The 22260-nt window shown below is 38.3% G+C and overlaps 1 protein-coding gene across 1 annotated transcript in view; it reads left to right on the forward strand.

Moving 5' to 3' along the window:
- Positions 1 to 22260, forward strand: part of dysf (neuronal PAS domain protein dysfusion) — a 388516-nt gene that overhangs the window by 303142 nt on the left and 63114 nt on the right. Inside the window, exons 5-6 of the mRNA XM_083118732.1 lie at positions 3039 to 3218; positions 21132 to 21316. Of these exons, the coding sequence (XP_082974858.1) occupies positions 3039 to 3218; positions 21132 to 21316 (365 nt within the window). The remainder of the gene's footprint in view (positions 1 to 3038; positions 3219 to 21131; positions 21317 to 22260) is intronic.

A 22260-nucleotide genomic window follows, 5' to 3' on the forward strand; every position in this document is an offset into this window, starting at 1 on the left:
TACGGAACTTTATCCTCCTAATAACGAAAGGGTTCCTTAACAGTCAGTCAAAGTTGGTTTTAAGTCCACTATATACTTAGATAGGTTAATCGGAACTGGAGCTAAAGTTAAGTGGAATTGGAACCACTGCAATGTGCCTCCACCGTGGATCGACCTCATTACTTTTGATTAAAAAAAGACAACATCGGGGAGGCCCTGTCCAATAACATAGCGTGTAGAATGACCATCGCTTTCATTTTTGTTTCGAGCGGTCTCTAGTTTGATTTCCGGAGGGAGCTCCAAAATTTGGCTGTTGATCCAGCATCATGAGGACAATTAGAGAGGTGCTGGAAAAGAAGAACTAGTCGGCTCCTGTGTAGAGCGCCAGAAATTTGCAATGATGGGACTTAAAAACCTGTTCCGATCCTGGGCTTAGCTCATATATAAAGCTTGCGTCTGTTGGCGTATTTGGTATTTGAAAGAGTGATGTGGGGGATTTCTTGGTTTGGTTTGAGTTGGTGTTTTAAGTCCACTTTATGCACAGTAAGGCTAATCGGGACTGGACCTACAGTTTTAAAGTGGGATCCGAACCACTTGTGCCTCCACCGGGTATCGAACCCGGGACCCCTTGATTACAAGGCAATGACGCTACCACTGCGCCATGGGGGAGGCCCGGGGGATTTCTCTTTCTGGTCGCATTTTTTTGTCATTATTTCATTTTTTTTATTATCCATCCACTGCATGGACGGCGTTAATGTAAACAAAATCACGTGACTTCCTTTGTGTCACTTCTGGTTCTATATTGGCCATGAATATATTGATCTTAGCTGTACAGCTTACATCATAAGGTCCCACACCTTCAAGCAGCTACATTGAGCAGTATGACTTTACCACATACACTATATTCCTACGCAGAATATTTCTGCACACCTGTCATAGGGTTTCTCAGAAACCACGTGTGTTTGTTTATACTGACTTCGTTCTCTCAGCGGATGGAGAATAATATCCCGATGCTTTTAGGGAAGTTACTGCTTCCCCACCTTTTCCACTGGGAATTTCTGAAATGCTACGCTGAATGTATACACACTGCACTGGCAATTTCATAGAAGCGCTGAGTATGTAATTGGTGACGATTGGAGTCGGCCATTACAAGAAGTAAACAATCCATTTCGGGGCTTTTCCCACCGGGGCATGATGGAGATGGCCGCCAGACTTTGCAGAAGCCTTCGATGTTGAGAGCCTCCACATCGCTTCACACGGCCATGCTAATAGCCAGCGCTTAAGCACTGTTTGTTTTAGGTCTTAAATTTTTTCAAGGGCAACATTCCTCATGGAACGAGTTTCTCCGTACGAGTAGAACCTCCTCTCTCTCCCTTCCTGGGACTCTTCTTCATGATTGTTACCAATCTACCCTCCCGCATGTCATCGTCGAAGATCAACATGGCGCCCGTCAGCTGCACAAAGGCTCTGGCACCACTGTCAAGTCGATGTCCCTTATTCTTTAATCGGAACTTTATTGGGGGAAATGTCTCCTGTCACAATGTGCTCTTCCTTCTGCCGTTCGTCTTTTGTTCATTGGTGATCTTTTGAGATGACTTTTTCTTTCCTTCCCCGAGAGTTCCGTCCTTGTCCTATTGTGCGTACCCAGATGGAAGGTGCCAGGCTTTCTAAGGGCAATCTCGCCTTTGGAGTACACAGCACGTGGAATGCCTCATCTTCCAATGACAAGGAAATGAGGCATTGTTGTCCGTACAAAAAAGGGACCAGGCTTTGGAAACCTACATTTTACAAGTAACTGCTCTAGAGTTGTTTGGCTGACAGAGTAACTGGGCTAGAGTAGTTTAGATGTCAAAATAACTTGACTAGATTTGCAAAATAATCGCTCAGCGCACTTTTCTGCAGCATGAATATTACTTAATTTCTTTAGTGCTATTATTCGTACGTGAGCCATTAAAATGTATACATGAATTTAAGATACGAACATGGGTGCAAGGGGTGACTCTTTCTGCAGACACCCAAATGTCGACTTCTCTTCCACGTAGTACACCCTGGATTGCAGACTAACGAGGCTCTGGCGTCTTGGCTCTCAGGCAGTAATCCTCTGTGGGGTTATTTTTGGGTCGTCCATATATATTTGCGATTGTTCCGTCTCATCTTCTCAACATTCATCCCAATCGTCGCCATTAGCCAAAAGTAGCAGAAGAGCGACGTAGAATAAATCAATCTGTTAAGATACGAACAGAAATTATATGTAGAAGAAAAAGAAAAATGCATGTGTGGTTGAATTAATGGGGTTAGACAATACAGCTGATTTGTGTTTTTATAGAACGGAAAAAGGAAAAATTAATATTGTGAATAAAAGTGGGGTTGTAAAGGTAGAAAGACTGCGGAACGAATTGTATTGTGGTTTCGTGTCCTTTAAACTTGAATTTGCGTTTATTAAGAGGTTTGTGACTATCACATTATATGTTGAAATACATACTGATGTTAATTTATTGACAGATCTAATACTTTAGAAAATTGTAATTCATCATTTGTGTACAACGTTTTGTTACAGGCACATAACTAAATAAATATTAATAACTAGTTAGTAATGTCTGGCTTGCAAGTAAATTTGTCAATGCGATAGGCACCTCTAAGAGGCAGGAAAGTGGTCATTTCGATAGACCCCTCTAAGGGGAAATACCTGATTGACCAATTTGAATCTTTTTTAATATACAGATGATTTAACGTTGGAAATTTCTGTTCTAGGTGAGTAGATGTTCGATTTGAGAATTATTAACCTACAGAACGGGGTTACACTAGAATTACCATTTATTATTTATAAGTGCTGAATAATACAAACAATAATAGGCAGAAATAGGTAGTTACAGGTTGAAGAAAATAGCTTTCCATAACTTGAGAAGCATATCCTGTGTTCCCATTGAACAGTGTTGTGCTGGAAGAATTTATCCCGGTGCTAAGTGCCTAATTAATGGGAATTTTATTATCTTTCTTAGAGATGGCGAGTTTAGTCTGTTTCGAATTTACTTTAGATCGAATCTCTCTTGTCTTCGCAGGAGGACCTGCTCATCCATGGGGACAGTGTGTACGACATAATCGACAAGCAGGACCACCAGACCATTCAAACGGAGCTCATGAGGAACTCGGCCGGCCCAGGAGACGACGAGAGGATGTTCCTGTGTCGGATGAATGTGTCGCGGAACGCCCGGCGTCAGATGCGCTTCGGTGACCAGAAGGTAAGTGGTCTACGTGGTCTCCAGATCTAATCCCGTTTGACTTTTTTTTTCTGCCTGTGCACAAACTTAAATTCTATGTTTGTTATATCAGGGCATATATTGACTGGGATATCGTTGAATTTAGGGAATCAGTGGTAGGTACGCAGATATCATGGACGCCTCTGGGGGAGGAGGTTGAAGGGTGTAAGACTCCCCCGGTATGCACATTAACATCATTCATTTAATTGTAATAAAAACCAAATGTGTGATCTTTGATAGACGATACAAGAAATGAATTTCAGTTCATTGGTATTGCAGCAAAATAACCAGAGGAAAAATTGATTCGTCCTTAACACGAGTGTAAAATGGAGAAATCAGGTCAGAACTTGATGTTTTCATGTTTTCATATTCTATCACCTGCTCCAAATAATAAATGGTTGCACGAGAGATTTTCCATATTCCGACAGGTTTTTTTTTTTTTTTTTATGTGAGAGGTAACAAAAGTCTTACCTTAATTCCAACCACAGACTTCTAGTTACAGACTGGAGACGATGCGCTTTTGTTTGAAGCCGCACATAGACCATGGGTCTCCCTTTTTGGACAACACTAAAGCAACCATGCGTTCTAACGTCACCGGAAATGTTTTTATTGTTAGGCTAAATGCCCTAAGTTGTTAGGTTAGGCTAGCTAGGTTTAGTTGTCATAGCATAAATAATACATTTTCAGTGTATTTATGCGAACCAAACCTAACAACGTAGGCATTCCTCGTCTGACGTTAGAACGCAAGGTTGCTCTAGTGTTGTGCGATAAGGGAGACCTATAGTCCAGAGGGTAGAAATATGGCGGAGATGTGCATTCTGATTTGAGCTTGCAGAATGAAACATGTTTTCATTTTTACTTACATTACTTTATTTTTTATTTTTGCATCCACTGCTCATCAGTGCTATCAGAGCTTCAGAGCATATATACGACATGCAAAAATGTAGTACACTCGAATTTGTAACACTCAAATTATACAGATGGAGTATTGAAAGTTCAGTTTCGACTGTGTGATAATTTTTACAAGTTGCACAGGAAGCTGAGAAAGGGCTTTATAGAACTGGAAATGAATGCGGGAGTAAGTTTAATGTTCGGAGAAAATAATTTGTGCATTTTCAGGTGCCAAAGAAATGATATGTGCAAAATTGTTCCTGGAAATTTTTGGCTTCAATTTGACACATGTTAAAAGATCCATGTCTCGCTTCTGTAATTAGAGATCTGTGATTTCAACGCACCACTATCGCCATTCGCAAAGAGATTATTTGTTTCATGTTTCCTAGTCAGTATAAATTATTGATCTATCTTGAAGACTTCTTAGAGTTGTTGTTTTCGCTTATAGACGTCGGCGGCGCCACTGAACGGCCTCTACTTTGGTTGCTATGCCCACTCTCTGTTACGATGAAGTCACTTTTCAAACTTATTTTTGTGTAAAGTAGCACCTGCCTTCCGCAGATATTAATCGAATGTACATATTTTACATTGCGAAAGTAGTTTACACACTGACACGTTGCTTGATTAAAATTAAATATGTAGTAGATAGCAATTAAGAAAAGGAGCAGTAAAGTAAATTAAGCAGTTTGAACTCATTTCGGATTATGGTAATGAACACTACTGTGAATTGAATTAATGTACAAAATTGCTTTTTAAATTATAGTTACTTCCAATACAAATTATTATTATTTCGCATCATGCTTGTTTCTGTCTGACTTCTTGATGAGAGTAATATTCTAGATGTCAAGCCTTAGAAATCTTGAGTGTCTTGATATAATAAAGTCATTAACATGAAATTTTTATTTCGAAAAATGCAATTAGTAAACATTACGAGTGAAATTCAATGATTATAAGCTTTAATGGCGTCTTTATGGGTTATAAAAGCAACTTTTTTAAAAAAGGCCACCTCCTCCGAGGATATAACATTAAATTAGGGAATTCGGTGTACGTGTGTGTGTACAACGGTATTTGCTGCGAATCAACGAGAGACAGAATTGTATATTTGCATTCGTTAACGCTACCGTGGTTTCATGTATGAATAATTGAAGAAACTTCATTACAATACTGTCGCTAATAATGTAAATTACACCAGGATTTATGCATACAATTTTTTTCATGTTTGTTATTCGTAAATTTTATCAGTTCCATCGTAATCAATATGCTCTCCGTTGCTCTTATCCTTCTTTTAATGTGGGTTGGAGGTGAAGTGTACAAGGGAACGGATAGTTACGGTGGATAATAAAGATAATGAGTTCCTGTACAAGGGCAATTAAACGGGCTCTGGATTATCGGCTTGGTTGCACATCGCAAGCCGTAAATTGTGCTGTGCAAGTTGTCCTGCAGGGGAAGTATTACATGCTATCTACTTTCTGCAGATGGTTGCCACAGTTCTTCAGTGGGGTGCCAAGGACAACGAACACTACGATAGGGTAGTTATTTTCTTCATGAACGAGTACGAATGATTTCTTTTGTCACACAGAATAATCTGACCAATGCCGTAGCGTTAGCATCTGCTAACATCGGCTTCCAAAATGTTGCCCAATTACATTCCTCTAGAATTATTTTTTTTTACAGAAGACAGGTATCCGTACTTTGTACATTTTGAGGTCCTCAAATTCCAAAAAAAAATATTAACTTTTGTTCAGTGGCTCTCGTTTTTCATACCATGTAAGAAAATGTAACTTAAATAACCAGGAAATGGACAACTTATTTTTCACAGTCGTAATAACACCGACAAATGTTCCTCGTTGCCCTAAATTGCTTATAACTGGGTAAAATAACGCACTAAACTAATTTTGCATGCATAATGAGTTGCGATATAATGCAAGTTCGGTGTTTTACGTGACTTTATGTTTCTAGCGAATTTCACCACATTTTGCACATTTAATATGTGAAATAACTGCGATAATCATAAATTTCTTGCTATGTAAGTTTAATGTATTCGATAACATTCTGGCAAAAGTAGTGTTTATGAATAAAGTAGTCGCAACTAATATACATGTCGACAGGTACATTCGCGTTGCATGTTGTTATTTCAATATTACTTTTCCCGAAATGTTTTTGACACAGTTTGTCATAAACAGTTTGGCTCCATATAAATCCCTAGCTACTCCCCTGCATCTGGCGGAGAGAAGAGAATTCGCTCGACAAGTGAACAGTGCGATACTAATTTTATTCCCCACATATTAGTGTAGCTGCAACTCGATAAACTGGGCGTGATTACAATTAATGTGTAGCAAGTCAGATAACAATTTGTTGAATTATTTTTTAAGTTGTTTGATTTTGTTTTATTATTGTTATTTTCTGCCACTTTTGGCTAATCGCGAGGATGAGAATGAGTGATGATATAATGAAACTGATGAAGGGGACTCGCAAAGAACACCCATGCGCAGGCTGGGATTCGAACCAGGTATCAGTGGAGTCGTAGAACGCTTGTGCTAACCACTACGCCACGGAGGTCGGAATTTTGGAAGTTGTCAATGCTGACTAATCGTAAATCCTAACATAACAAAAGAGGACTTCTTTCTTCGATTTGGAACGAGTTCAGAAATGTGGAAATTGGAGAACAAGGAGCTCCCCTGGACCATTGGCCGACTCCATGGCAGCTGTTTTCGAATTTGCCCCTCCTTTAGAAAAACCGCTAGGATATGCCAAAATCTGAAAAATTGCATCTGCTTAGAATACCTTCTAGACTAGAGCATTCACATAAATCTTCATGTGGTTTTCTGTCACTGTAGCCTAGATTTTTTTTTCAATAGTTCTGTTGCTACGTAAGTTTATTAAACTATTGATAGGGTCGTGAAGTTTTCGTTTTAACGATAACACCGAAAAGGTGAGGACATAAAAATAAAGTGTTTAAAATGTATTTTGGTAGGTAAAGGATGCAAGTTTTCTGTGTTTCGGAATCGCAAAATAACGCTCATTATGACATTTTTCAAAATAACATCGAATTTTACTCTTTAACGCGAAAAACGCCGCGAAATATGCAATATAAACTGGGGATAACACTTCTTCTGTTCAAAAGAACTTCCTGAAGTGTAATTCTCATTTGTAGTCTAGCTGGTGATAGTTCGATTCAAAAGAGATTGTAACGCTTCGTTTATTGCAATTTGGCGCAGACATGCCTGACAGTGCTTTGAACTCGTCCAGAAATAGAAATCGCTCCGGGGGGATATCTTCCCAGATGGGAAATTTCATAGGAACTGGAGAATTTTCAGGGAGCTGTTGTGTTTCTGGGGGGATTGAGAAGTCGTGTATGTGTGCAGTCTTTTGAGGTCGCAGAGGTTGTTTTTTTAGCATTGTTAGGAAAATGTGATGTTTATGATTTTGTTAAAAGATTTGGGTGTTGTCATTCAATAAACATTTCATATTTAGTGACTGATGAGATGAAATAGTTTTACAAATGAAAGAAATTTGGTCATTTTTCACAAAGGAAAGCCATTTTTTTTGTCATTAAAACTTAAATCTCTTTCAATTTTCCAGAACTAACATCTTAAGCATCAAAAGGAACAGTAAAAATACATGTAAAAATAACACGCCCTAAATCGCGAAAAATAACACCGAATTGTAGCAGAAAATAACATCGAAATTTGGGGGAAAATAAAACTAAAACTTCACGACCCTAACTATTGATAATATCTTGACAATTCTTAAGTGATAATATCTTGGCTTTCCCTACGAATAAAACGTTGATCTATTAGTTTCTGTATCAAATGCGTCGACTTGGGGGGTGGGGGGTGCAAGGCACTCTGTCCCCCAAAAATCGTCAAGAAGTATGTATTAGGCGCATCCAGAAAGTAAGATTCCCACTCGCCCACAGGTGGCAAGCTATGCGTATTGAAATATTTTTTGCGCATGCGTGAGAGGCACATGCCCTGGCTAGTGAATGTCCTAGAGTCGTTTTCACGTTCAGAAGACACAATGGGCTCTTATGGGCAATGCTTTTCTTATGGGAAATACGAGCGCGCTGTTGTGAAATTTCTGGTTTTACAAATTTAGCTTAAGTAAAATCGGTACCTGCAGTTTTGCAGGAAATTTCGTAGAGAATACGATGGTGAAAACAAAAAACTGGTAAATTGCTTACATAATTTTAGATAAATTAAAAACGCAAATTTTCCGTGAAAACACAATTTTTACATTGTTTTCATTCCTAATGTTGAAACATGCCGTAAAATTGAAGCATTCATTATTAAAAAAATTGACACTGTTTTTTAATTGTTATAGGTGATGGTGGTACTCAGAATTTATCAATACTTTAAAGCATATTCGCATTAAAAAGTATTCAAATAAAGTATGTGGAGATTTTTTATATTCGTGCAATAGAAAATGTCGTCGCTGGCCATTTTTTGTTCTGTAATTCCAAGTAAAAACTTCCAGCGACAAAGTTGTGGAGAAAATAATGAAATTATTTTTTATAACCACTCAAAGGTTCCCAGAAATATTACTTCCATGCATTTGGAGTTTCTTTTTAACCCGAACCGCGCGCGAAGTAAGGAGACGTTGTCTGGCCATCTTGAGTCGACTCACCGCAGCATTCCGGCTATCACCACCAAATTTTCGAGTTGTTATTTTATTTCCATTCAGTAAAAATATGAACTTCATGCAGTTTGTTATAATAGAATTGAAATTACTTAAATTTAATAATTGACAATTATTTCCAATGCTGCTGTTGTGAGCAACATTAGTGCTGTCGCAAATACACGTTGTTTTCATTTACATTACTGTCGACATTAATACTGAAATGAAGATCACCTTTCAGTTTCCAACGTACACATAAATTCATAGACACCATATTAACCTTTGAAAGGCTTTCCAACACGTGACAAAATATGGGGCTTCAAGATAGAAATATGACATGCCTTGCTTGAGTCATTCACGTCTTATCAGTTCACGTGCGCCATAACTCATTTGTTTGTTTGGGTTGCAACTTGAATTTAACACATGTGCCAGGTTCCCCTTACTTGAGTGAGAGATCTACTTTGGTCTGTTTAGACTTTTTCCCTCTCCCGAAAAAGTGTTTTCAGTTGTGTGAGCTCTCAGTGATTTTTACTTTTTTAAGTGATTTCTGAAGTGTCATATTCGTGCATTACACTCGCGTGTGTAGTGATCGCAATGGATCATAGTAAAAAAGGTAACTGTAACGTTCACAGTATAATATTAATAATTACATATAATTATCATTATATATACAAAATATGTAACACCTTCATTGTGAAGGAAGGTCATCATTTCCCGGCGACATGAGCTAGCGCTGTATTGGCAACACTGTGCGGTTTCTCCATAAGCGCCGTTGTGTCTTCTGAACGTGAAAACGACTTTTTTTTTCTTCTAGACTACGCCTCCCGAAAGTCCTCGGTAGTGTCGCGGCAGCGATGAAACATAGCGACTCTTATTCCATCTCCCGCCGCGTGCGAGGTTCGTTCGTTGATCAAGTTCTTGAACGCACAAAACATACAGCCGATCGAAATTCATCGTCAGCTGTGCCAGGTGTATGGGCCAGACGTCATGAGCAAGCAGATGGTGCGTCGTTGGTGCAGGACATTTACTGAAGGCCGGCAAAATGTTTCTGGGACAGACAAGGCATTCTGCTCATCGACTTTCTGCCCAGAGGTGAGACTGTGAACGCTAACCGTTGCTGTGAAAAACTGGGGGCATTGCGACGAGCCATTCAGAAAAAGCGACGCGGTAAGCTCAGTACCGGTGTGATCTTGCTGCACGACAATGCGAAGCCGCATATGGCTAGGCGCACTCCAGCCCTTCTGGACAAGTTCGGTTGGGAGGTGTTCGATCATCCATCGTACAGGCCGGATCTCGCTCCCAGTGATTACCACCTGTTCTTTCACCTGAAAAAGTTCCTGTCCGGTCAACATTTTCACAGCAACGAAGAGGTTCAGACGGCTGTCACACAGGGGTTCGGCGCCCAGGCGGTGGACTTCTACGACGCAGGTATACAGAAGTTGGTCCCACGCTATGACAAGTGCCTGAATTCCGGTGGGAATTATGTTGACAAGTAACTGGACTAGTGCTGTATCTGTGGCAATAAATCATTGAATGAAATAATGTTTCCTTTTTGTGCACGACCCCAGGGAAATTTACTTTCTGGATGCGCCTAATACATTATACATAAAAAAATATATATATTGTTGTCAATCTTGTCCCTCAATATTATGTGAAGTTGGCGCCTCTTTTTGTATCATATCGTACAGTAAATGCAACCACAACTTGTTTAATATTTTGTGGATTCGAAACTCAAAAACAAGCAAAATGACAATGGTAACAGATATACGCGCAAGGTAGGAATGGCGAATGTGTATTCTGAAGCTCTCGAAGACATCCCAGCCTCAGGGTCGAGTTTTACTTGTAAGCTCCCATTCAAGCACACCTCATGTCCAATTTGCATTTGAGAGATAACGATCACATATGCTAATATGAGTTCCATCCCGAGCTCCATCTTCCCACATATCATGATGGCGTTCGTCGATTGTTTCTTCACCTGACTTAACCATTAACAGGGTTACACGCTGCCCCTCCCCTTTTAACAGCGGCACAAATTAATTTTTTCTTCACCGTGTCTCTACGTGCCAGATGTGTGCTAGCTCTGAATTCCTCCGGGCGTGTTTATATTAAGAAAAAAATTTGATGAGGGTATCGTAATCAATATTTATGACTTTTTAACAGTTCAAAAGTTCAAAGTCCACATTTTACGCAGGGATTGAACGTGACTGGGCCTACAGTTTTTTCTTAGTAGGATCCGGTGCATTGATACCAGGACTCGAGACCCACTTTATACAGAGATTCGAAAATAAGTTGGTGATGTCATTCATCCATACATTTCAAAAACTAGGTTTTAGGATTTATTGTCCAAATATAGTGTCAATAAACAAGTATTTGTCATACGTATTTACTATTATGGATAACTTCATGCTGGAAGTTCAACCCTGAACCATGGGATATAGGTACACCGATCTTCATGTTTGCAACGCGAATATATATATGCCACTCAAAATGTTGCCATATTCAACACACTATACAACTACATTCTTTTAAGCTTCCGGATTAAAACTTTCAGAAGTTTTACAGCATTGTTTATTTTACGATTCGACTATAAAAACTGTCCAATATAGGGTCGGTTGACCAATTTAGGAAGCATTGTGTCTTATGCATCGTACTCGCGCGTGGAGGGGAGGGGCAGAGTGGAGTTGAACGGATGGAGGGGAATGCTTTTGACCGAAAGTTCTTTTGTTCGTGGTCGCTCTATAGTATGACTTTGAACCTACGGTGTGCGTTTCCAGTCTTGGTTTGAAATTAAAATTGTACCGACATAATCACTAATTCAAATATTTCACAGGAACTGGAAATGTTTCCCGCAACTGGAATAAGAAAAAAATACAATTTCTTTCATTCAGAAATATTTTTCATTTTTCTGTTCTTGTATCTTTTCTTTGTAGCATTCGATGTTCTTTTCTCGCTTTTAGTATGTCTTTCTTCCTGCTTACCTCCCTGCATTATCATTACTATAGGGATGCTATCAAGAGTAAACTTGGCAGTCTCGGTCTTCAGCCTCAAAATATATAGTATAGACAACATAAACAATGTACTACCGCATAAACTTTAGAATGAGTGTAAAGATCATTAAGGCAAACAACTTTTCTTGATAACATTTTTGTGGACGCCTCGTTTCGACGCTACGAGCCCTCAAAAAACTAGGTTTTATACCGAAAGTTAAGGGTATTTATAAAGTATATACTTACGTAAAGTAAATTTAATTCAGATAAAATTTTCAAATATCATACTGAAGACTCGAACGATGGTCTCGTCTCGGTAACATTCCTTATCATTTTTTTTGTGCTTTTCGTGCTTCATCTTCTTTCTCTCTCTTCCTTCCTGTGCGCCCTCTTTATTTCTCTTTCTTACTCTTCTCTATCATAGAGCAGAGGTGGTCCAGTCGTTAGCGCGTCTGCCAGCCACGCGGAAGACTTTGGTTCTATTCCCGTGCTGGATGATTTGTGGTGTGAATTTTTATGCAATGTGTCTGCGTGGAGCGGCTCTGGGGTTCACCAAGGATAAAGGCGGCCGGAGCGTGGTGCTGATCACGTCACCTCCACTAATCGACGAGATTGCGAATACTTATCCCACCATATGCCTTCACGGCATGCTGTAATGTGCAGGTCTTACCTTTTGTAGCTCTTCTCTGTGGTTTCTTTTTCTCTCTGCCCCTAACAACATGTCATGTTTTCGTGGCATCGTAAGAAATGACAACAACTTTTGGATCCCCTTCCCTTCCTCTCGCGCCCATTGTTATGTGGTATTGGACCAGTGTATCTCAGAAACACTTTCCAGATCTCGTGTAGGTGTAGGCCAATAAGCATTCATGTACTTTTACACCTGAATAGCTTATAACTAGACCTCGGATTTCAGGTTTTTAACCTATTTTTTCCTTTACAGGTATGTAAGAAATAATAAGGTATGTCAGCATTTCGTTAAAAAAAACGCAACAACTGATGAAGTTTTATAGTGCCTAAGAAAACCTATTTTGCTTGTTAGAATCTATTTTAGGGTTATGCGCCTAAATCAAGCTTTTTTTTTATTTTTATACAGGGTGTCATTTTAATGGCGCCCACGGACCACGGAAACGTATAGAGGACATCAAAACAAACAACTTTTCTCAGTAACATTTTTCTCGTTGGTGCATCGTTTCGGAGCTACAGTCGTTCAAAAAAGCCCATTTTGCCGCCTGAATGCTGGCAACCACACAGAACATTTGATTGCATTTGTGACGTCATATCCCGTCGTGAAGCGATGCGTTTCAGGGCTGCCAGGAACACACATATTCTGTGAAAAATGACATAGCTACAATCAGCCACATTATGTACCGTAAAACAAAACGAGAAAACACGTTCTGTAACCTAACAGGAAGTAAACAAGCGATACGAAAAATGGTAGAAAGAAAATAGAATTCAAGTGGAAGCAGTCATATCGAATTTTGTCTTAGCTAGCTTACATGTCAAATATTTGCAAATCTAGTTACCAAGTTGATATCTACAATTTAGTCTATCCACTTCGTCCTTCTGATACTAGTTGTCTGTGACACACTGAACAGATGACAAAATAGAAATGAAAGAACTCAAAATTCCAAAGGTAAGCAACACATAATATGTATATTCAGGGCATTATGAGGCAAGTGACAAAAATTGTTGAAAATACAGGGATATAAATAGTAGTAAAACAAACTCTCCGACGACTGTGTTTATCTACGCACCGGATACACATGTAATAGTTTGCAACACTGAATAGGGCAGTATATTCGCTACTGATTCATCATTAGATTGTTACTGTGGTTGCACGTGTTTTAGCCGTAATGTAACAACGTGAACCTCAGACACTTCCGTTATCAGCACAAAAGTACCACAAGGCATCTTGACACAAACCTGTAGATATCAACCGTGCAACGAGATTTGCAAATATAATTGACATGTAGCTGGGCGTAAACAGCCACATGTAAGTTATAAGTATAATAAAATTTATTGTTGTTGATATTTGACATGTAGGCTCAGACAAAATCCGATAATGACACTTCATTTTGAATACGTTTTTTACCATTTCTCATATCGTTGGTTCACTTCCCCCTTCCCCTGAGATGACTGCTGATCTTCTGGCTCGTAGGCTATGATGTTCGGTCTACTGGACGCGTTTCTCGCTTCGTTTTACAGCTAATAATGTGGTTGGTAGTTTGTCATTTTTCACAAAATTTGTGTGTTCCTTGCAACACTGCCGTGCGCTGTTTCGCCGCAGGAAATGACGTCACAGATACGATCAAATGTTGTGTTGGGTTGCCAGCATCCAGGCGGCAAAACGGTCTTTTTTGAACGGCTGTAGCGTCGAATTGATGCACCAACGAGAAAAATGTTACTGAGAAAAGTTGTTTGTTTTGATGTCCTCTACACGAATCTGTGGTCCGTGGGCGCCATTAAAATGACACCCTGTATATAGGATTTTTATGTCGCACAGAGGCATTTGCTTTGTTTGTTCACGAAAAAAATCAATGACGAATGTGTTTGAAACGTACTCTGTCGATTTCCCTTCCTCCAAGTCCATGGTGATTTATCTAAGCTATAAACAAAGCAACATTTCTCGTGCCACTGTTACCTGTGCAATCCAAAGTGGTCTGATCTGTGTGGTCTTGTTCACTTTCGCGTCACTTCGGTGCTTTGTGGCATTCACGCCTTGCAAACTAACACTTCAGCATTGAAGTTTACACCACTGACTATATTTTTATTGAAATATTATTTTCAGCATATAAGATGATCCTCACAGACAAAATTGCGGAGTTTGACTGTGGATAACATGAAAAAAAAAATGTTCCAACTATACGGCGAAGAGTGGATTTTAATAGCAAATTTCCAATGGTAAGTTCTGCCATCGCCGTAGGGTTAGGCAACACACATAACGTTACGCAAGCGTATTTCAGGATATAGGTATCCCATTTTCATTGCCGGTGACTATACCTAATCAGTATTTTTCAGGAATTTTGAACTATCTTAAGTTTTTTTAAACCTACTTCAGGATTTTTAGAGCCTAACTTAAGAATTTTGGACCTATTTTAGGATTTTTAGATCTATTTTAGGAACCTAAAAGCACACACTTTATAGAACCTAAAATCCGAGGTCTACTTATAACAGCACAATGCTCATTATTCTTAATTATAATTTCTACAAACAAAAACTAGAATAATTCTTGAAGCTTTCCTGGCGGCGGATAATGAAGAGGTTTTCTCGGGATATGAACCAGGTGATTTCCGGAGAGGCTTTCGAGATCTAACTTCTGTTCAATCCCTGAAGATGAGGGTGACGTTAGCTCTCGATAGCTTGGAAGCCTATCCGGAAATCACCTGGTTGATATCCCTAGAACACCTCATCAGAAACTAGAATAATCAATACTTAAGTGTACCGTACCAATATTTCCAATCAGAACTACTTTTTTCCACCATAGCAGACTGCATGGTTAGCATATAGGTATGACGCAAAGGATCTTAAATTAGTCTCCTGTGTTCCTTCCATCAGTTCATCATCGTCGCCCATAATATGGGAACGTAGAAAAGCGACGTCAAATAACAAATATGAGAAAGTCCCAATTGTTAACTTTTTTTTAACACTGTTCGTTTTTTGTTCTTTAAAATGAAACGTAAATCTTGAATCGTTAAACAATTATCACCACTTAACCTTTGTATGTGTCTGTGTGCGAAGATTCTCACAGCAGCTGTGAATAGCGCATTGTTTTCTTAAACGCTCTCACCTCTCGCGTGCGTCTGGAAAAGGAAGAAGGGATGGCGTGTCGCTCCAGTTTCTCCAAAACTCCAGGTCACTGGAGCCCAAGGTCGTTCCCACAAGAGTTAATGTGTGTGGGAAAATGAACAAACGCATTTGCTTCGCCTTGGATCCAACGGCATGCTAGGATTTGGCAACACTTCTGAGAGATGTGTCTTTTAGTCAATCCGCGTCGCTTTTCTGCCTCCCTCGGCTAATCACGACGTGTAAAGCACTGGCGTAGCACCGGGATGGCACTCTCCTGAAACTTTACCAAATTGCATTGCTCTAGACTGAATTTTTTACTTTCTTGTTACGTAAGGAAATAAAACAGAAGTCCTCACCTGTAAATGTTGTATCGTGTGCATTATATATGGGCAATTTAATTTTCACAATCGTGATAACATCTATAAACGATAATAACTTGAAATTGCGTACAAGCGAGTAAAATATCATGCTGAACAAATTTTGCATTCATGATAAGTCGCGGAATAATGCAAATTGAGAAATTTACATCTTTCTTTAGTATTTTTTGCGAACTTTCACCACATTTTGCACATAAAACTCGGCCACAATCGTAAATTTTCTGCTATTGAGGTTAATGTGTTCAGTACAATTCTCGCAAAAGTAGAATTTTATGAATATAGTAATCAGTATCACCATTGATGTGCAAAATGACAGGTACATTGCAAATTGTAATTTTTGTACTATTTCCTCTTAACAAATTTCCAACACACTTTTCTTTAACGAAGGTTGGCCCCCACCCGAGAAAGAAATCCTGGCAACGAAGGGGTGGGGGGGGGGGGGCGACCCCTGAGATATCTGGAAAAATTTCATGTAATTCGAATGGTGAAATTTTAGCGATATTTTATTGCAAATATTGTTTTCTGTTATTAACAAGCTGTACGTTACAGAAATTAACTAATATGTCCAAACAAATAACGAGAGCAATTTTTCCCCATAGAGAGAGTCATACTCACTGCCGTAACTAGGGTGTGCTGGACGAAATTGGGAAGGTAAATTTTATAATACCGACGTTCGGGACTAAAAAAAAAAATATATGGAATTTCTAGACTATTCAGGGTGCCAAAAGTCGGGAAGTAATTATTTCCCGGAGTCGTGATTCGACCATGACAATTCACTTGCTGTTATTTTGAATTACTTTTTTTTTTACAGTACCCTTCTGTGGGTGGAGGAGAACAGATTAAGTTGTCTTTGATATCTGAGCATCGTGATAAACTACAAAAAGACGAAGCATAATTCATAAACAGTTTAGAGGTGTTTATGGAAAGGAAGGAAAAGTTTTTCAAAGAGTTGACTCACGTGCGAACTTGTCAACAGCACCAAAGTAGTATCATTTCAATTTTATGATTTGTAAAATAATAGTAATAGTAATAACAAGAACAATAATAAACAGTAAAATATAAGTTTCTATGACTGAAGGACAAGATTTGAAATCTGACTCTAAAAATCGTGCGAGCGCCCTTGCTTGTAGATGATCCTTCATCCATTTCTCTGTTCACTAATCATCTTTTCGTACCGAATGATCTAAAAATGGAAATTGGCTACATTTAGGAAACAACATTTCGTAAAGATGATGATTTGTCGACATTGAAATTGTTATCTTCCAAATGTGGAATTTGTCCCCATGATGCTCCATGGGCCTGCTGCAACCTTCGCTGGTAAAGCAGTGTTGGAAAATCCTTTGGGAAATACAGTACTGAAATACACTCCTCACAAAAAGTTTCGAATATTGTTATATTAGGCAATTGGTGATAGGCACGATCTTTGAGTTCAACAACACATGGTATCTGTCTGCTTGACGTTCGTTTGCTTTTGCCGACATATGCCAGCCTGGCTAATCAAGGTGTCCCGGGTTCGATTCCCAGTGGAGGCACATAGTGGTTCGGATCCCACTTTAAACTGCAGGTTCAGTCTTTATTAGCTTTACTGTGCATCAATAGACTTAAAACATCACTGAATCAAAACCTATGGCCTGATATAACAACATTCCAGACTTTTGTGAGGAATGTAACAACTTGCCGTGTACCTGCCACTATATACAGGGCATTCAGAAACTGGTTATAGAAAACAAACAATTATAAATAAAATAAAAATCATGTTTAATTGAGTGATACAGCAGAAAAATGCAGTATAACTTCAAGTTGCGCGTTTATAGGCATTACGAATGTTCAAAATGGCTCTCGCCTGTCATACGGCAGATATATAATCTGTAAAAGAGTTCGTAACACCATTGCAGTCAACAAGTTCTTGCATCACATTAATTGGTCGCTCCCGTTGCGATATTTATTCGCTGGTTGAGGCCAAACTCAAATTTCAGCCTAAATAAGGAAAATATGATTTTCAAGAGAGTAAACATTTCGATGCACTGATTAATTTGGCAAAATTTTAGGATCATATGTTAGTGGAAATGATACTTCTAAACTTTGTTTAGAATAATAGAAGTAAAATAATGATAATAATTTTGTTATACCACTTAATGTTATTTGTAGGTTTTGTATATGTACGGTTTATATATAAGTAGTCACACTCACAAAAGATATCACTTTCAATCAGTGAGTTTTCGTGGGCGACTACATTCGAATGCTACTACAAGAACTCCTTACGTGACATCATCTCTCGTCAAGCATTGCCCGTTCACCTCCACGTAATTGACTCGCCTGTCATCCACCCACCTTGTTTCATACTGATAAAATCTCCTCAGGGTTTGACGTCATTCCTTGTCAACCAGTGTACATTCGCCATCCACGATTGACTCACCTTGGTGGATCCGGCTTGGAATTTTTCAATACTTTCCTACGTGAAATTTAAAACGATGTGCAAATCTTACAATTTTTAGTAAAAAAGGGAACACCTCCAATAGTCACTCAATGTCTCAAAAAACAAGAATTCCCATTACATCCAGAGTAAAATATTTAGATGTCATCTTGGATGAAAAACTAACTTGGAAAGACCAAATTAAAGCAACACAGTCAAATCAGAAAAAGTGTTTAATTTGTTCAAAGCAATAGCAAATACTCAGTGGGGATGTCATCCTCGAGTTATGCTTTATTTTACAAGAATTATTTTCGGCCTATGATAGATTATTCTCTATTGGCAATGTGTAACTTGACAGAAGGAAAATTGAATTCCATTGATGTCATACACAGGAAATTCTTGAAGAGTTTAGGCGTTATGAACAGCACTCCAAACGTAGTAGTATACATGGAAGCAGGTGGATGTTCCATTTCATGGAGACAGAAGACGTTAGCATCAAATATGCTCTTCAAAGTGAAATCATATCGTGAGCATCCTTTCAACAATGTACTAAAAATATGATACATGTAACAGGAAAAATAACAAACAGAAAATCTGCTATGTGGATACAATCGTATAATTCGTTTTGTCAAGAATAGCAGGATGTTCTACAGATGCGTTCACGGCCTGTTTTTCCATTAGATTATCCTCAACAGTCTCTGGATAATATTAATTTCCCTTGTTATTCGCACATATCGGAATATTTTACTCAATGGCCAAGTTTTTATTTCATATACACAGATGGATCTAAAAGTGAGTCAGGAGTTGGATGTGCAGTGTACGATCCACAACATAAAACAGACCTATTATTTCGGCTTCCACAAGACTGTTCAATATTTACAGCAGAATCTTACGCAATTTACCAAGCTTACAAATTATTCCGTCATATTATAAATTGTATACAAGTAGTTCAAACAATACAAAAATCTGGAAGAACGATTGAGTTTTCTTGGGTTAAAGTTCATAGTAATATCACAGGCAATTCTCATGTAGGTGAATGTGCAAAGAAAGCAGCGTGTCTTCCAAATATTACGAACTTATCATTATACTATACGTATTTTCTCCCTAGAGGAAAGAAGAAAATTCTGAATGAATGGTTTGATCGGTGTCGAAATGAACTTATAACAGTTGGAGAATCATTCAGACCATTTGCTGAATTCAAAACACACAAACCATGGTTTCATCATGTAAATGCTACAAGAAATGTAATTGTATTAATTAATAGACTGAGAACGGGCCATTTGTGTACTAGGCAACATTTATCCAAAATTGGAATAACGAACAATAAGAAATGTGAATGTGGCTGGGAAAGTGCAAATGCCCAACATATAATACTGGAATGTTCAAAATATAATAGAGAAAGAAATATCTTGTACAAAACTTTAAATAATCTAAAGGTTCAGTTTCCAACAATGTTTTTAAGTTTAGTTGTTAATCCAGATGTGCGGGTTGGTTATAGTTTGTTATCATTTTTAAGGAAGTGTAACATACAATTGTAAAAGGCAAAGTGTTATTTTTTTCTTTAAAAAAAAAATATATATATAATATCTAAAATAGGGGGAAGGACTGATAATGTTAATGTAAAACAATTGTGTACATTTTATATGTGTATTGTTATGGACAAAAAAAAACGGCATAAAAGCTGTTAGGTTCCAAATAAAGGAATGAATGAATTAATAAAAAGATGTGATCAACGAACGCCGTTAATGACGTCACGCAGATTTACGTGGGTTTCTGAGAAAAAATATTATAATTTTAACACTTTTATGTAGTAACTTTCGTCTTATGTTCGTTAACATATTTTTTTTAGTTATTCTCGCTCTTCAAAAATGTCGCTTTGTGCAAATTTGTGAAGTTCTCACTAATTTATCTCAACGAATAGGCCGAAAATTTCCGAACACACCTACAGCCTTTGTCCAAACGAAATATTTTCTCTTGTCTGAACTAAGAATGTTCGCTGTACGAGCGAAGAGAAATGTTTGTTGTGCTCACTAGTTGAAATTATGACGTCAGGTTATTCGATGTACAATGTAGGGTTGAGTGAATGAAGAGCCCCCCTTCTGCTTGATTAATCTTCGTGAGATCTAACGGAGGCAAAAGAAAAGCCGGAAGTTGCCCCATGCGGCCATCTTGGCGGATACAAGGATGATGTAGTGTTGCAAACTTTGGTGACACACATTTCCCGTTTCCATATAATTTTTTCCTTCGTCATAAATTTTTTGTTCTTATTTCATCAATTAGTGATTCGTCGCGATTAACTTTCAGATGTAGAATGTTTCGTAATATAGCTGTAACACATCATTTTAGAAAAGTTTCAGATCAAGACCGAAAATGTAGTTTTCCACGTAAGTTACTTTTGATAGAGAGAAGTTCCCTCAAATTAGTGCATGTTATCGCAGCTAATTTTCACTGGCTTTTATTTTCAAAGACGACCATTATATGGTTTCATTGTAGATTGGCGTACGTGTATATAATATGGATTTGCAATATTTTTTTTTGTTTGTTTTCGTACATGAATATTTATGAAGGCACGGTTATTTTTTTTAAGTTAGATGTTTCTCCCTCAACCACCGTGAGGATTATCTAAATTTGTGAAAGCTAATGAAATCCTGGAGAGTGATTACAAATTATATATATATTTAGTACGTCTAAGAAATAAAAACAACACAACCGCTTAAGCGTGCCAGGTATTTTCAATTTGCATCTGGATTTCCCTCGTGACAGTAACAATTTTTTTTTGTACATATGGCAACAGTGACATGTTTTTTTTCTTTTCCTCCGGCAGGTGGTGCTGGTGCAGGGCCATTATCTGTCGTTCCTTCCGCTGTGCAGCAGGAACGAACCCGTGTTTCTTGCCACGTGCACGCCCATAGCCATGCCGGAGACGAGGGAGTGTGTTGTACAGGGTGCCACAAATGTCTTCACCTCTATCCACTCGATGGACATGAAGTTCATGCACATCGACAAAAAGTAAGTACAAAGATATTTTATATATTTATTTCACTTTCATATAAACATTCATGTTTTTACTCTGCCTGCTAACAAGAGGAGCGTTATGTATGTGATCGCCCAGTTATTTAGTCATATAAGTTTTGCTCAGGGAGCAAACTTTCTCTTCCTACACCAAAGCGTTCGGGTACAGTATTTGTCGTTGGCGGCATGAAATTGATTTGTGAAGGACCTCAAGTAACAGGGCCGAATATATATTTTTCATTGTTGTGAATCGTGTTCTAATGAAAATATCTGTGTAAAAAGTGTGCGCATCAAAACACGCTTGCTCGTTGACTATCACTCCGGTATTTGATGCACAGAGAGTGAATCTTTCATTATGATCAAAATTAAGCCAAAATGTAACACCTCTCTCCAAAAAAATAAACAGTTTGATTTGAATATATATTGCATGGAGAATATTAATATAATATGTTCACTACATACATACATACATACACACATACATACGCGTGTTTTGTATGTAAAAAGTTATGTAACTACTACTTAATTCTGGACTTGCACAGATAAACATAAGTTTTAGTGATTACTAGCTGCACAACGTAATCATCTACTGCCTGCCTAATGGCTAGAGCGAAAAGCCTCGACCCGTGCAACTTCAAAAGGGCATGCGATACTTCCCCTTGCTTTTACATAAGTTTCTGGCGGCATACTGTTTTCTCTCCTATTCCAGTATATGGGCGATGGGTGATTACAGGTCGTTTCAACAATAACTACGGTAGTAGCAGAGAGAAGTGCCGTCGTTGCCAACTACGCGTATAAAAAGCCAAATGCCACTTCTTTTTGTATAATACTCACAAGCCGAACATTATTATTATTTTGCCTTTGGGAATAATATTAATAAAGCAAGCTTATCACAATAGTGTGATGAGAAAAAAATATTAAACGTAATACATATATAATAA

The sequence above is a fragment of the Lepisma saccharinum genome, chromosome 3 (assembly GCF_977018435.1).
Source record: "Lepisma saccharinum chromosome 3, izLepSacc3.1, whole genome shotgun sequence".
Lineage (NCBI taxonomy): Eukaryota > Metazoa > Arthropoda > Insecta > Zygentoma > Lepismatidae > Lepisma > Lepisma saccharinum.